The 16,702-nt window shown below is 35.7% G+C and overlaps 1 protein-coding gene across 3 annotated transcripts; it reads left to right on the forward strand.

Moving 5' to 3' along the window:
- The first annotated feature begins 376 nt into the window (after positions 1 to 376).
- Positions 377 to 15,772, forward strand: tuft1a (tuftelin 1a). 3 transcript variants are annotated; one of them, XM_048152971.1, is made up of 12 exons: positions 377 to 740; positions 6,502 to 6,567; positions 8,213 to 8,314; positions 8,555 to 8,641; positions 8,733 to 8,798; positions 8,883 to 8,960; positions 10,407 to 10,517; positions 12,722 to 12,945; positions 13,051 to 13,156; positions 13,251 to 13,334; positions 14,118 to 14,212; positions 14,333 to 15,772. In XM_048152971.1, exons 1-12 carry the CDS (start codon positions 684 to 686, stop codon positions 14,403 to 14,405), a joined length of 1,149 nt encoding a protein of 382 aa, XP_048008928.1. In that variant the 5' UTR covers positions 377 to 683; the 3' UTR covers positions 14,406 to 15,772. The 3 variants fall into 3 exon arrangements, with proteins under 3 accessions (XP_048008928.1, XP_048008929.1, XP_048008926.1); XM_048152972.1 differs by lacking the exon at positions 377 to 740 and adding an exon at positions 3,842 to 3,911; XM_048152969.1 differs by lacking the exon at positions 377 to 740 and having other exon boundaries at positions 6,174 to 6,567.
- Positions 15,773 to 16,702: the final 930 nt, after the last annotated feature.

Below are 16,702 nucleotides of genomic sequence, written 5' to 3' on the forward strand. Positions count from 1 at the left end.
ATACATTTTTCTTACTTTTTCTTATTCTTATTTTTTACTTATTATTATTATTGTTATATTTATGAGACAAACTTTACATTTAACCTAATAAGCTTAGGCTACACCTAATTTAAAATTCAATGTAAAATTGATGTGACCTTGAGTAGTTTATGCAGTCACACTTCTTGACGTCCTCCATCTTTTCTTTTGCTTTTAATAGGATTTTTATAACTTATGGCCTGTCCTTTTCCAGCTATCACCCTGAAGAAGATGACTAACTTTGTAGACATATTCTGTCGAATCATAGTGCCTAATTTTCCGTAACCTCGGGATAGTGGAATGAGATCGTGTCGCTCAGGTGAAACACGCCAACAAGACACCTTTCCCGCGGGCTGAGGAGAAACAAACGCAGAGAGATGCCGAAGTAATGAGGTCACAGTACAGATTTCACTCTGACGCGTTATAACGACCCGAGAAACCCGTGAAAAGAAGGAGGAGGAGGGGAGTGTCTGCCAAAACCGTTCAGCTCGCGCTGAGGTCTGCACTGAGGCTATTTATTATTCAGCGTATCGGATCAGATCAGAACAAAACAAAACACAACACCACCGAGCTCGCGCGCGCAAGGGGGATATTCAACTTCTGCTATTATTAACTTTAGTTACTTAAATACTACTGTCTTTTTAGTGTAGAAACATTAAGCTAAAATGAATCGAATGGGGAGTATGTGCACATTTGATGAAATCAGATGGGATGACAGAATGGTATGTAGGCTACGAATTTATTCACTATTTATTGTATTCCTATCTTTATAAAACATCAAATATGTTTCTTTGTTTGATTGTTTGTTTTTAAATGTATGCATATCTTTGCACAGGTCTGAATAAAGTTGGTTGGCTATTTGAAACAAAGGCTACACATAGCCTACTTGTATGAATAAGTAGCTACTAGTGAAATTTAGCAAACATAAATAAATACATAACTACTATTAAGTTTTAAGGGAAAATGATGACACATCTTGACAAAGGTTTCTGGGTCGTTTTCTCAACATACTCATAAAAGAGAACTTTGATCCCCCGGGAGGCATTTCTTCCTGGTAAAATATTAAATGCGCTCCTTGTTCCTGATTGGGAACTTCTCTACCACATTTTTCAACGGTTTAGTGCTTCATTCATTCATTTATATCGTCAAAATGAAGTTTGTGAACCAAATTATCTAAGTGTGACTCTTTATTGATTAACAGTATTTATAGTGACAAGCTGCACTAAACCTCCTTTGCCTCCACTTGCCCTTGTCTGTGTGCACAACAGATGCTTAATCAGGTTTAATGTCACTTACTTGATATTTGGTTTCGCTAATAACCTGTGAGAGGAATTTCTGGGGATAGTTAAGCCAAACGCCAGCTGTATCTGTGTCTGTTCATTCACCAGTATATAAAGTAGGCTACTGTAGGCCTATATAAAGAGTGTTATGTCGAATTATGTGATTATTAACTTGATCTTTCCATCCAGGTTGACATATTGATGAGCCTTGTGCCCTTGCTTTTTATGGCCACTTTTTGTACCACAGAATATAGGCTATATAATGGGAAGGTCTGTGCTTTCTACACGGAAGCTGGGCAAGAAGTTAGGAAGAGAGATAGAGCTCAAGTATTAGCTTGATTGTGGCATTGTGATTGTTTCCTTCCTTTTTTTTTAACATGATGGCCATTCACTCTGACTTGACCATTCAAGTCTGACTTAAAGCACCGTACTGTATGTTTTTCAGCAGCTACAGCTTTTGCATGTATTTCATTTGCAAATATGAAAACAGAACATCATTCACTGCTTTCTCAACATGAAGCTCTTTAATGGACTCGTCAAGCATTACAAGGTCAAAGACCATTTGAGATACATTCTTTAGAGAGTCACATGCTTACAGATTCTCTTCTGAAAGGACTTTTAATGATTTCATGTAGTTCTCCAGAGGATTAGGGTGAAAACCTTTTAAAATGTTTAAAGTTGCTTTCATTTTTCACTTTTATTCTTTGAAAATGATTTGGAGAGGAAAAGGCAAACAAAAGCTATATTGTTTTTGCAAGTTTAGCCGGATGACCTTAGGTTATGTAAGGCGTTTCACTTTAAAAAAAAAAAAAAAAAAAAAAAAATTTAAAACCTTTGTTCAACCAGCTGTGTCTGTATATTTACTTTCTCCATTTTGCTCATTTACCCCTCCCTCCATAAATACCTCTTTCATTTTTGACATAGAGGGTTAAGAGTCAAACAATAAATATTTAACTTCAAACCTGTATTTTCTCACTCTTTATGTGGCTTCTGTGAAAGTACAAATTGTGCCTTTCTCATCAAGTTCGCATTATGAAGCAGATTGCATGATAGTCTATGGTTCTTATCCTAGAGTGATATACAGTACAGTACAGTGCATACAGTAAAGTAACAACAAATATGTACATTGTACTGTACACATGTGAAAAGCGGGCTTGGTTGTGTTGCCTTGAGGTGACAGAGTTCCACAGAACATTGCGGTAAAATTATCTTTTTTGTCTTGTCAACACTGTAAGCAATAATGATTATTAAGGAATGAATAAATTCATTCGTTTATTACCAGTGTAAACTTTTTAGGTATTTATGCATTTATTTTTTAGAAGAGTAGTGTGCAATGGCATTAAAAGGAAGGAAATGTGCTTTTTTTTTGGTTGCAAAAGTTAAGACAATTAAAATAAATGTCATTTTAGTGTATAAATATATATATATATATATAGAGAGAGAGAGAGAGAGAGAGAGATGGCAACTTAGGCAAATATTTTTGCTATAGCAAGACATTTTGAACAACATTTTAGTGCATACTTTCATTTAAAACAACCCCTTTAGCAGATTTTTTAAAATTTTTATTAATTCATTCAATGACGTTTGGCATTTCATAACCTTTTTATTTACTATAGGTAATTTAAAGTACTTTTTATAAAGTTTTTTAAGTTTATATTTAAGTTCATAAACTTAATATTTTATTTAAAAAGAATCACAGTTTTTCTTGTTCTAGCATTGAGATTAACGATGCCATTATTAATGTTTCAGTTCACTCAGATTCAGTGTTTGTGTAAAGTCACCATTGTCTATCTACAGTCTCAGGTTTCAGGAGCTATTCAGATTTCTCGCGTGACCTTTACATCTTACCGAGGAAAAATGCTTGTGTGATTAGCCAAGTCTTTTGTCTGTCTCTTTGAGAGGTCCAGAGGCCTGTATCCAATGACACATTCCACTCACGGTTCTCTAATGATCTCCCTCTTTTCATCACCCATCCCTCTCTCTATGTCCTGTGTGTCTCTCTCCCCTTTGTGCCTCACACCTGTGTTCAGGTTTCACTCTGACCTGGTTTGATTTTCATTGAACAAACGCCATTGCTCTCTCTCCATCTGTTATCAAGCATCTGTTTGTTTTCCTAATACCTCAGTGCCACCACCTCTCTGTTTTTCTCTATTTCCTTGGTGCATAAAATATGCAAATCTCATAGAGCTATTGTATAATCTTTGAATAATGATCATTCCTGTGTGACAGTGTTTGCTCAGCCAGAGGCTTTGTGTGTGTGTATTTGTATGTATGTGTGTGTATGTGTCCATCTAAATGAGCTATGTTGTGTTATCAGAGAGTTTTTGTTTGTGACGCTGTTGTAATGAATAGCCTGTTGTTCTGATGCCTCAAGCAGAATCCTCACAAACTCCTTTACACTCCTTTACATTTTTTTAATCCTCTCCCATTACAGGCGTGATAATTTTGTGTTAGGTGCGTGTCAGTTTGCAGGTGTGTGTGTTGTCTTTGTTGCTTTCTTGGGTTGAGGTGTGGTGTTGAACTTGGCTGGCTCGACTCTAAACGCTGCTTTGCCTTCTATGGAAACACCCGATTCGCACACAGTCACAGGACGTTCCTTCGTTAGTACCTCAGGTAAATATATTAATGCATAATTCATTATTTTGAGTTTGTTTACAGTCCTAAACAAACTTTTGTTGATTTTTTTGTCATGTTTTTGTCGATACTGACTATCCGGTTGCCTTCTGTCTAGTCTGCCGTCATCCTGGTGGTGTAATTGTTGTTTTGTCTCGTTTATGGGATTGCGATAAATGTGTTGTTTTGGCCAGGTGGGTCGAGGTGTGGCTGTGTTTTGTCTAGTGATTTACTAAGTGAAACAATAATAATAGATCTTTTTTTTTTTTACTTGGACATCTTGCCTTTGCAAAGTTGCATCACTAGACTAATTTTAAAATCCCTCTGGATGGCATGTAATACACTGTAATATATATATATATATAATATAATTTTGTATTATGTTTCTGTGCACTATAAACTTCTTCTGCCACCACTCCTGATCACGACAAAACAAAAGATCAAAAGATGTTTTCTCATGATTTCCCCTCGATAGAAAAAAATCAGTCAGCTGCAAAGAATTGAAGAGCATCTGTCAAACATCATTCTGTAATCGCACAGATGTCCTGTTCCCTTGAGATGGTTGCCATAAAATAGACCACATGTTCAGAGTCAATATAGTGTTTGATAAAGTTGTAGCCTCTTCCTTAAGTGTCAGACACTGATTTTGAAGTAAAATAGCTTTGATAGACAGAGCTATTTCAGCTTGAGTCAATCCCTGATCAAAGTAAAAATGAATTCGCTCATCCGTGATGCACTTTAAAATGTGTTTTGTTACCTCCAAACCAATAACACTTTTAAAGGGATAGTTCACCCAAAAATGAAAATTCTGTCATCATTTACTCCCCCTCAAGTTGTTCCAAACCTGTATAAATTTCTTTCTTCTGCTGAACACAAAGAAGATATTTGGAAGAATGTTTGTAACCAAGCAGATCTCGTCCCCCATTGACTACCGTAGTATTTTTTTTCCTACTATGGTAGTCAATTCTTCCAAATGGTAGTCGATTCTTCCAAATATCTTCCAAAGAAATGTATACAGGTTTGGAACAACCTGAGGGAGTGTAAATGATGACAGAATTTTAATTTTTGGGCAAACTTTCCCTTCAAGTCAAGATCTCAATAAAACAAGATAGAAAAATAATATTAATATTAATTGTATAATTTATATTAATACAAATAATACAATAATAAAATAGTTAAATACTAAAAATAATGCATGACTTTTTAGATCTTCTGTATACCTTTTTAAGGTGACTGTATGAAAACAAATAATGTTTTTGCACTTGCCACAGATACTTTTCATTGGAAAGGAATAAAAGAATACTTGATTACTTAATGACATACTTAATATCATATAATGTCATTTATTGTATCTCATATTCTGTCTCATTATTACCTATTACTATATCGTCCTTGTACCTTTGTACTATTATAGTGAACTCACTGCAATTTCTCTATTTACAATATACATGATGTCAATTGCACTGTAGCAGTCATCTCCCATTATACACCATTCACTCATGTCTCCTCCTATTTTTATATTCCTTGTCATTCACACTCAGCCCTTTTCTACTGCCTTCTATATTACTTAAATAACAACTGCCCTAATGACAGTAAATAAGAATTACGACTAATCTAATAGAGTATGACTGGAATGTGTCTCATGTGAATGTGTAATGTCCTTTGTCACCTTTGTTCTGAATTTTTAGGCACTTGATCTTCACCCCATTATTGACCAGGGACATTTTCACAGTCAGTTCAGGCCTGTTTCCCACATGTTTGTTAAATATGTCACAGTTTGTGCATGCTGTCTGCCACACACTCTTTTTTTTAGAACTTCCCGTCCCACTGTGACTCACCTAGACAACTTTTAGAGTCAGCAGACTCTTCTAGATTTATGCATGGACACACACACAAACACACGCATTTGTCCATCGATTTGTGGTTGGTTTAATAGGTCCACTTGTCATTGTTTAATATTTTTGAATCAGATTATGTTCCTGAAAACCATATACATTTATTCTGACAGATTAACATCAATATCTCTTAATTTGGTTACGTGAATGTTATCGTTAGAGTGTTTCCTCTGATCTGTTTGTGTTGCCAAAGCTTTATAGTCTCTGCTTTGTCTCTTCCTGTGTCCAACAGACATAGTTTATGTTGTTGATGGGTGTCTGGGTTGTCATGGTGATATTCCGTTCTGCGCTGGTGTGCATTGTTCCGTTTAGATTTGTGGCATCCCGCCTCCATTTTTGTTACGATTTAAATTTACATTCAAATACAAAGTTTTGGCAAAGCCTACAAGGCTCAAGAATTTTCCAGAAGCTGGGGAACAAATCAAATCAAACTTTGTATATATCCTAGAGACTGGACTGTAAATGCCTTTCGCTTTCGCTTTTTTTCTTTCGCATTGAGTAACCACAGACCCTCATGCCAAACTTTAATGGGCCATTGGCCTCCAGTCAGTCTCTCTCTCTCAGAGGGCATTACTCAGTTTCTCCTCCCCACATGTTCCCCTCATCCGTACAGCTCCCACCCTTTCGCTTTCTATAACGGTCTCTTTGTTGCATCCCTCACTCACATTTGTGCTTCTCTTCATGTCATTATTCAGAACGGGCACAGAACGCTCAGACTGACTCTCCACGAGCAGAACCAGCAGCAGCCCACCACAGAGAAGGTAAATGTCTGTTTCTTTCTGTTTCACATGTAGTAAAATAGATGAGCGGCAGATGATCTGGTAGTGACATGAGATTTTAAAATATATTTGACTGAGTTCAGTGTTTCTGACTCTGGGAAGGTTTTATAAGAATGAATACATGCCTGTTTGAAACCATTTCTGCATGGAATCTCTGATGTTTATGCTTTAGCTGAAGTTGTACCAGAATGTTCCAGTGTAATACCAGGACAGTAGTTAGTATTACTGAGCCCGACTTAACTTGCTGTCCAATATTTATATTTATACATATTTATGTACATTTAGATTTAGATCACATCAGATACAGTTTTTATGGATTGTAGTTGTGTATTGTATGCTTAAGCTTAATTATTTCTACTGTTGTTTATGGCCTGAATATTTCTGGTTATGCTGTGATAGTGATTCTGTGGAATCTGTTCAGATTAACTTCAGAGGAATTTCATGCCCACGCATAAATTCTCTTTGGTCCATTTCTCATTCTTTGTCTGTCTGCCAAAGTTAGTCGATATCAAGTCGATATTTGATATTTAATTGTGCATGCTAATTTCCCCTTTTTATATTTAGAATACCTTTGCCATCACTGAACACTAAAAACACTAAAAAAAAAACTGTTAAATATAAAATGTAGCAAATATCTAAATGAATATAATTTTTTCATATTGTACATTATAATGTTGTGATGCCTAAATTATCTTGTTTTTAGCTTTAAATGTTTTATTTTTTAAAATATTTTGACAAAATAGTATGCCCATTTTACCATATTTTTATATTTAGATTACCTGTGCCTTCATCGAACCCTAAAAAATGAATAATTATCATACTAAAATAAAGATATTTTCTATTTTGAGCCATTCAAATAGCCATGATATTTGTCTGTTTGCAATGACCAGCATGCTTCAGAGCAGTCATGTTATATAATGTGTTGTGTTAGAAAATCTGTATCCTTTGGGTGATAATTATTTTTTTTTTTATTGTTTTGTTTTTTGTATGCTTAAGCTTAATTATTTCTACTGTTGTTTACGGCCTGATTATTTCTGGTTATGCTGTGATAGTGATTCTGTGGCATCAGTTCAGATTAACTTCAGTGGAATTACATGCCCACACATACATTCCCTTTGGTCCATTTCTCTTTCTTTGTCTGTCTGCCAAAGCTCTATAAACATAAGGAACATGTGGCTTTGTTCCAGGGGACATTCTTGTAGGACCAGAGGCTCTTTGTTTCAGATTCCAGAAACTGCATAACTTTCCATGTCCCTTTTCCCACATCTGCGTCCATTCCTGCTCTTTAGGGGTTTCCTGCTACTTTTTGTGTGTCAGAGTTATTTATACTTTAGAAAGGGGCCCTTGTTTTCTGCAAAGACATGCAAATGTAAAGGTTGATTCTGAAAAACGTATAGACTGGTATAGGTTATCAGCTTTTATCGGAGATATCAGTTTGTATTTGTATTTTTAAAAAATTACTATATGAAAACACTAGATAATTAAGACATCATATTACTATTTAAATAAGTGGAAGTCCTGCTGATTAAGCTTCTATATGTTGTCACAAAACATAAAAGAGCTGTTAATAGACATATACTATGCATATACTATTGGCATTTAAAATGTATTTTTCATGTCATTCCAGCCAATTGGCAGAGCTTTTGCTTTGGTACAACCAACCTCTGAGAGACAGCCACTGAAGCCTGATCCGATCAAGCCATCTGAAGACCAGGGTGAGGTCATCAAGGTGGGTGTGTCTTTAGATTTTAATTATTATTGATCATTATTACATCACCTGTATGACCTGTAATGTAAAAGGATAATTAGATCTGATACTAAGTAATTTAATTTGTAGCTCTGCCTAAACTAGGCAGAACTAGCCTAAAATTCTAACACATTTAATTCAGGCACGTGTTGAAATCAGTGATTTCAATGCTTATGTTATGTTTTTTTTTTTTTTTTTTTTATATTTGGATTTACTTGTCAGGTATATCTGGAAGACCGCAAAGAGGCACAAGCCAGACACCAACAGAGTCTAAAGATGCTCTCAGAGGAAGTTTCACAAATACAGGAGGTCAGAGCAAAAATTCTCAGAAGCATTTCCCACTTTTCTGTGTTTGGCTGTTTTCAGAACATGTGTTTTAACTGTGTTGTACTGTGTGCAGGTGAGATACTGTCTAAAGAACCTCAGAGAGCAGATGGCAGCTAAAAGTCACAGAGCAGAACATAAGGTGAGGCAATCTGCAGATATACGTCTGCTCTTCTAAGCTAGATTAAGCATAAATGTTAACTAGCTCTCCTTTTCTCACCCTCAGCTGGTATTATCTGCTCCTGGTACCAGAAAAGTTACTAATTCAGCACTTAAACAGACCCTAAACGGTTTTGAGAGACAGGTGAGAGATTATGTGCCATGTTGCTTTGCACACACACACACACACACATGCTAATTTCTCCTTTTTATATTTAGAATACCTTTGCCATCATTGAACACTAAAATGGAATTTTTTTAAAAAACTGTTAAATATAAAATTTAGCAAATATCTTAATGAATATAATTTTTTCATACTGTACATTATAATGTTGTGATGCCTAAATTCTCTTGTTTTTAGCTTTTAGTGTTTTATTTTTAATATATTTTGACAAAATAGTATGCCCATTTTACCATATTTTTATATTGAGATTACCTGTGCCTTCATCGAACCCTAAAAAATAAATAATTTTTAACACTGATAAATGTAAACTTTAGCAAATATCTACATTTTTCATACGTTGCTTTATAATATTGTGATGGCAAAATTCGCTTGAATTATTTTTTTATAAAATATTGTCAACCTTAATATCTGCCATTTATTGATTGTCGGCCATAACATGAAAATAATTATCAGCTTTTCAATATCGCCAAGAATGTTAATATCTGTGAACCCCTAATTATCATACTAAAATAAAGATATTTTCTATTTTGAGCCATTCAAATAGCCATTCAAATAACTATTTGTCTGTTTTGCAATGACCAGCATGCTTCAGAGCAGTCATGTTATATAATGTGCTGTGTTAGAAAATCTGTATCCTTTGGGTGATAATTGTTTTTTTTGTTTTGTTTTTTTCTATCATTTAGGTAATTGCTTATTCACACCCTTATCTCTGCAATCTGTTAGCAAAAAGCATATCAACAAACCCGCAGCAGTAAACACCCATTAGTTTATGTGTTATCCAGGAGCTATTGAGGAATTAATCACCCAGGAAACCACACAAAAACGCATAGCTCGGGAAACACGTTAAGCCACCTGCAATAATTATCTTTGGTTCGTTCTAATCGCTGGTATTTGTTCAACAGGTTTTAACGTTTCTCAAATTCTTCACATTCTTGTCTTTTGTTGCTTGATGAAACTAAATGTGGCGGCAGCAGATTCTTTTTAGGAATGAATAATGTGGATTATCCTCCCAATGGGATGTGTGTGTCTGGGTAGTTAGAGCAGGAATATGGATGGAAAAGCTGAGCTATGACAGCATACGTCAGTGTTTAAACACACACCCTGTTGACGCACATACAGAGTAGATCCCTCCCTCTTTCTCTCTAACTTACATTGTCATCTTGCGCTCACACACGTCTATAAATAACTGCTGGGAGAGATGTGGGCGTGTTTCAGTGGAAATATTTTGTGGGACATATTTTGGTTATAATTAAGTGCCGTTTGCTACTATTGCTTAAACCACTATGTTATGTAACTAATGCAAGACACATGTAACAAGTACATGAACACACATACAAACTCATCTGACACCAAACAAATTCCAGATTGTTTTCATTAACATTTTGTCACTATATTCTGTCTCTCCAGGATAGTGTGGATGAGCAGGAAAAAGAGAAGATGAGGGAGGCCAGTAAGCGTCTGTATGCTCAACTCCAAGACGCAGAGAAGAAACACCAGGAGGAGAGAGAAAAACTGCTGGTTAGTCGCTTCCACTTTTTAGCATTCACTTCTTTTATGACATCCAAGGATCCTAATGTTATGGATCACATAGAGCATCCAAAGGAACCTTTGTTAGACTGTCTTCAGACAAGGTGAGAGTTCAGTTATACTAAAACAGTGGCAGACATTTCCACTAGTCAACTGGCTCAGATCCAGGTTGGGAAAGAACAGTGTGTGCAGGGGTGAGATCGCACATACTTTCATGATGATGTTCTGTTTCGTAATCGGCTACTGCTTGCATCTTATGTGTGAAGGATTTCAGTGTTAAGCAAGTAGCTGATGTCAAAACGATACTGTAAAAATCTGAACTGAAACTTCCTGTTTCTGTTGTTCTGACAAGGAATCATCTGCTATATTAAAGGTGCCCTCGAATGAAAAATTGAATTTATCTTGGCATAGTCAAATAACAAGAGTTCAGTACATGGAAATGACATACAGTGAGTCTCAAACTCCATTGTTTCCTCCTTCTTATGTAAATCTCATTTGTTTAAAAGACCTCCGAAGAACAGGCGAATCTCAACATAACACCGACTGTTACGTAACAGTTGCGGTGTACGTTCCAATATTTGCATATGCCAGCCCATGTTCCCAACATTATGAAAGGCATTAGACAAGGGCAGCCAGTAAAGTCTGGATCTGCACAGGTGAATCAACATACTAGGTAAGCAAGCAAGAACAATAGCGAAAAATGGCAGATGGAGCAATAATAACTGACATGATCCATGATATCATGATATTTTTAGTGATATTTGTAAATTGTCTTTCTAAATGTTTCGTTAGCATGTTGCTAATGTACTGTTAAATGTGGTTAAAGTTACAATCGTTTCTTACTGTATTCACGGAGACAAGAGCCGTCGCTATTTTCATTATTAAACACTTGCAGTCTGTATAATGCATAAACACAACTTCATTCTTTATAAATCTCTCCAACAGTGTAGCATTAGCCGTTAGCCATGGATCACAGCCTCAAATTCATTCAGAATCAAATGTAAACAATATAACAGTATACAATACTCACATAATCCGACGCATGCATGCCGCATGCATGACGAACACTTTGTAAAGATCCATTTGATGGTTATATTAGCTGTGTAAACTTTGTTTATGCACTGTTCAAGGCAAGTGCGAGCTCCGTGGGCGTGGAGCACTAGAATTAAAGGGCCAGTAGCCCTGAATCGGCTCATTTATAATGATGCCCCAAAATAAGCAGTTAAAAAAAGTCTATGGGGTATTTTGAGCTGAAACTTCACATACACATTCAGGGGACACCTTAGACTTATATTACATCTTTTTTTTTTTAAAAGTTCTAGGGCACCTTTAAATACATGTAAAAATCATGAACAGTCAGCCATTCATTATTGCAAAATAAGCCCTGACAGAGTGATCAGGACCCAGACACAAAGCATCATCCTGAAGTAACTAATTTTACTTTTTCCTGTTTATTTTCAATAATCAGTAACACTTAACTTGTTTAGTTTAGGTGTTTAGTTTACACGTGAGCAGCACGGTGTATGTGTGTGACCTGTCCAATACTTATAGTTACTTAATAGTGAGAATTGGACCCTAAACTAAAGTGTGACCTAATAATCTTGCTTATAATAACTGCTTACAAAATAAATAAATACATCTTCCATTATTTAAATGTGCTTTCATCAAAAACTTGCTTAAATAAATAAATAATCCAAAATCAAAATCATAGGTTGCTTTTATCAAAAACTTGTTGGCCTGTAAATATTAAATAATATTAAATAATAAATTAATATTAAATATTTAGGCATTATTTGACAGAATTTGGAGATTTTTTCTAACATACATTAACCCATCATTAATAGCAAATATAAGTAAATATACAGCATATACTGTATATAATAATAAATATACAATTTTAGTGATATTATATTCTCTATGACTTATGGACATTGGATAACTTTCCTGAGGTAAATGTAAAATCAGGTGACAAATTGTTTACAAGCTGTTTTATTGAAAACTTCCCATAAGAAGTATGAGATTGTTAGGGCCAACGATTAAATATACAGTTTAGGGCTCATTGTACAAAACAATATTTGTCCACAGAATTGACAAATCAGATTTGAGTATTCCAGAAAGTGTAATAGTTAAACATAAATGTGTCTTTTGTGATTTGTGATTTAATTCCTTTTTTGTCTGTGTTCATGTCCTTGTAGGCGGAGGCGTGTCAGTATAAGCAGAAGTTATCTGAGCAGAGTGAGTATCTGAAGAAGGTTCAGCAAAGCAAGGAGCAGCAGGATAAGCAGATCGAAGACCTCCAACGCCTCATGGGCGGCATGGAGCAGGAAAGCTCCACCCTCAGAGATCAGCTGATGACCAAAGAAGCCGAACTCCTGCAGCTGCACGAACTGAGGGAGGAGGGCCATGCAGGGAGGGAGAGGTGGGGGCTATGACAGATCTTACTGGTTTTGTCACGTAATGTTGCCTTTTTTAACTTTAAACATCAATTGAGTGTTGCTGAAACAGTTGCCTAATCATATAACAGGTTAGAAGAGCTGGAAAAGGAAAATGCGATTTTGAAAGAAAAGATTCATCACTTGGATGACATGCTCAAGAGTCAACAGAGAAAACTACGGCAAATGATTGAACAGGTACGTGTGCACACACAAACACACACTCTCATATGAACTTTTGTCACGTTAGGCTCACGTACTAATACAAGCTTCCCATCGTTGTGTCGTTTAGCTTCAGAACTCGCGCATGGTGATTCAGGAGAGAGACAGAGTGATCAGAGAGCTGGAGGAGAAGGTGGCCATGTTGGAGGCAGAGGTCAGTTTACAAGATATAAACACTTCTAGGTGGGATTCACAATTACTAACAATTTTGGTTCTGATTCCAATTCCTATGACTGATTCTAGTTCCTTAATGGTTCCATAAATTATTCTTTTACTGTAGCATTTTTCAATCCTTTAAAAATAAACAATTCTTTAAAAAGGTGTGTTTACATTGACTTGTGACTTTTCACAGAGTCCAATCCAATAATTTGCTGTAACTACACTGAAAAAAACAATTTGCAACAATTTTCTATTTCACAAATAATTACAAAGAAGTAAAATAAACATGAAATTTTGAAGTAGAAACACTAATAGTATTTTCTTGTAACACATAAAGCAGTTGTACTTGTGTTTGATTCTCTAAAGAACTGACTCATTGGAGTCATTCATTCAGGAATCATTTGGGCCACAATGGTTGTGCTGTGTCTGATTGATTCACTAAAAAGAATCGACTCTTTAGAGTCATTTGTTCAGGAATTGGACTACACTGGTTGTGCTGTATGTTTTTGATTCACTAAAAAGAATCAATGAGAGTCATTCAGTTTTGATATTTTAAAAAAATCAGCTCTCGGTTTTCAACCATAGTATAATTCTCCTGTCAATCATCTGATGATAATTTCATGAATTACTGCTGAAAACGCTCCCCAAATGTTTCTTTCATAAATCAAATAATATTCCTTTTACGGCATACAAAAGTCATTAGTGAATTCACTCTTTCATCTGAGATCTCATGAGTGTTTCCTGAAGTCTGACCTTTGTGAATGTGCTTCGCTTACAGAACAAACAAATGCGCGATCAGATGGATTACTACCTGGGGAGTCAAAGGTCAAATTCATACCTGCCATCAGACGGCAATGCGCAGATTGTCTACAGGTAGGACATGCAAATTATCCCGATAGCTACATTCAAATTATTTTATGCAAACTGTCACATATGCTTGATAACGGACATACAAGCACACACATTCAAAGTCTATTTATGTCTCCTCCACAGCAAGCCTCTGAGACCTTCCACCCAGACCAACAAGAGTCTGCCCTTCATCAAAGTCATTGAAATTAAATCATGAACATTACCACAGCAACATCACATCATTGCTATGACCACCGCACCATTCTCCAGTATCAGTGCAGGAGAATACTAGCAACACAAATGACCACAGACTTTCACCAAAGGACATACAATTGCTTTAATGTCTAAAGGCCTTTTCTCCAAGAATGCTTCTAACAATGCAGAGGTCTGTTACTGTTATTGCTACAATTATTTACTATGAATAATCAATGTAGGTTTGACACAACAGGGACTGTTAAAGTGAACATATCCATTTTTATGAAGACAAGTGAAGAAAACAAAAATGAAGAACTCATTTGCATTATTGTGAGAAGTGTGAAGGGCTTCTAGGTGGATGCTGGGGATATTTTGGTATTTATTTGAGGCTGGCCCTCTAAAGATGATGTCTTTCACCTAACATTAATGGACAGACAGACAACACCCTCATTGAGCTCTCTTTATCTCTCATAATCTCCCTCGGTATTAACTCGGCTAAACGCTTGTGGAATTAAGGGGTCTTTTTCTGAGTTAGAAAAATGATAGAGATGATAACAGATGGGGAAAACATTTTTTTTATTTTTTATTTTATTTAAGGAATATGAAGTAAAGAAGGATGAAGGATTTTTATATATTATTTCAGAGAGAGCATGGAAAGTGATCAGGAACAGCAGTGTTCCTCAAAGAATACTGATTGTTCTGAAAGAACTAAAGGGGAGACAGTGAGTTTTGGCATGCTTATCCTGAAACAAAAAAATGGCAACAAATATTTATTCTTCATTTACAAAGAGAAACAGCGGGAGAATCCGATGACTCGCCTTCTATGAAAAACAAAGACGCCTTGTAAGTGTTTCATAAGTTTGAAAGAATGTAACACTTGTCCTCCACTGAGCCAGACTAGTTCAGGCCAGTAGAACACAGTGTGACCCCTGTTATCCAGTCCAGCCAACCGCTGCAGTTACTCAGTTAGCCATTTACAACATTCAGTAAACACATTTTATAGCACCTGGTTAGAAAACTGATGCGATTGGCTGGAGCACCTGGCCACCTTAAAGTAATGCCACGTGAACAGTTAATAATATCACAAAAGAGATTTATTTATACTTCATTAATTTAATTCTGGACAAGGGTATGTTGAAATATGCATTTCATTCCCATGTTTATCTTCACTTTCACACCTTCACACCTTCACAGCTGTAGATAGTTTTGTGTATATATTTTCTGTTTGTGTGAACTTTAACCTTAATGTGAATTCATTAGAAAGGCTTCATATTAGCATGCAACATCCTTTATTTTTTTTTAATAATAATATTTTTGTAGTAAAAACGAGTGTAATGCTTGAATTAATGGCATTTTGTGTATTATATTTAAATAAACTAGTTTCATGAATGTTGTTGTCTTGCTTTTTCTCGTGACAACAAAGTAATGTGGTTAATGGTTATATGGTTGGTTTTATGGTGTCTTAAAAACAATGTAATACACATCCTATCAACATTTTATAATATGGTACCAGGGAATCTGACTACTGTTACAAACACAGCAGTGTTTTTATTTTGTATGGAAATACACGTGAGTCTCACAAGGTAATATTGAAGGATTTCTGAAGGATCATGTGACACTGAAGACTGGAGTAATGATACTGAATATTCAGCTTTGTCATCACAGGATATAAAATATATTAAAAAAGAAAACATTTGTTATAAATTGCAATAATATTACTGTTTTACTGTATTTTTTAATCAAATAAATACAGTACTGGTGAGCATAAGAGATTTAACAAAAACAAAAAAGCTTACCAAGCTCAAACTTCTGAATGGTATAGTAATTATTTAAATAACATTACAGTTCTGAAACAGCTCTCTTTAGTGACACAGAAGCCCATTCTTAATTGTTGTGTTCCTGAAATCATAAAAAAGGACTCAAAAGAGCTAAAAAATAATGAATAGTTTACATCCTTAAAGGTGCTAAATAGGATGTTTTGTTTTATACATTTTTGCAATATTACTTCAAACTGTCTTTACTAACTGATAAAAGACTATTTATTAGGTGCGCTGAAAGTAATAATATTAATATACATCATCTGTGCACGAGGTAGGGCCTTAAAAACATCAGCCAACGATCATCGCGTAAACGATTGGCCCTCTGGCTTGTCAATCACTATAAGGTGTCGTTTTGCTATTTACGATGCTAACTAAGCAATCAGTCGTGTCGATCGTCGCGTACCTTGCCGTGAGCAGAAGCCGCGACCAATGACGTGTGATAAGGAACGTGACACTTTCGTCGCCCCCTTTCTCGCCTGAGAAGCCGCGTGAGAAGCTA

This window comes from Megalobrama amblycephala, linkage group LG13, assembly GCF_018812025.1.
Source record: "Megalobrama amblycephala isolate DHTTF-2021 linkage group LG13, ASM1881202v1, whole genome shotgun sequence".
NCBI classification, from domain to species: Eukaryota; Metazoa; Chordata; class Actinopteri; order Cypriniformes; family Xenocyprididae; genus Megalobrama; species Megalobrama amblycephala.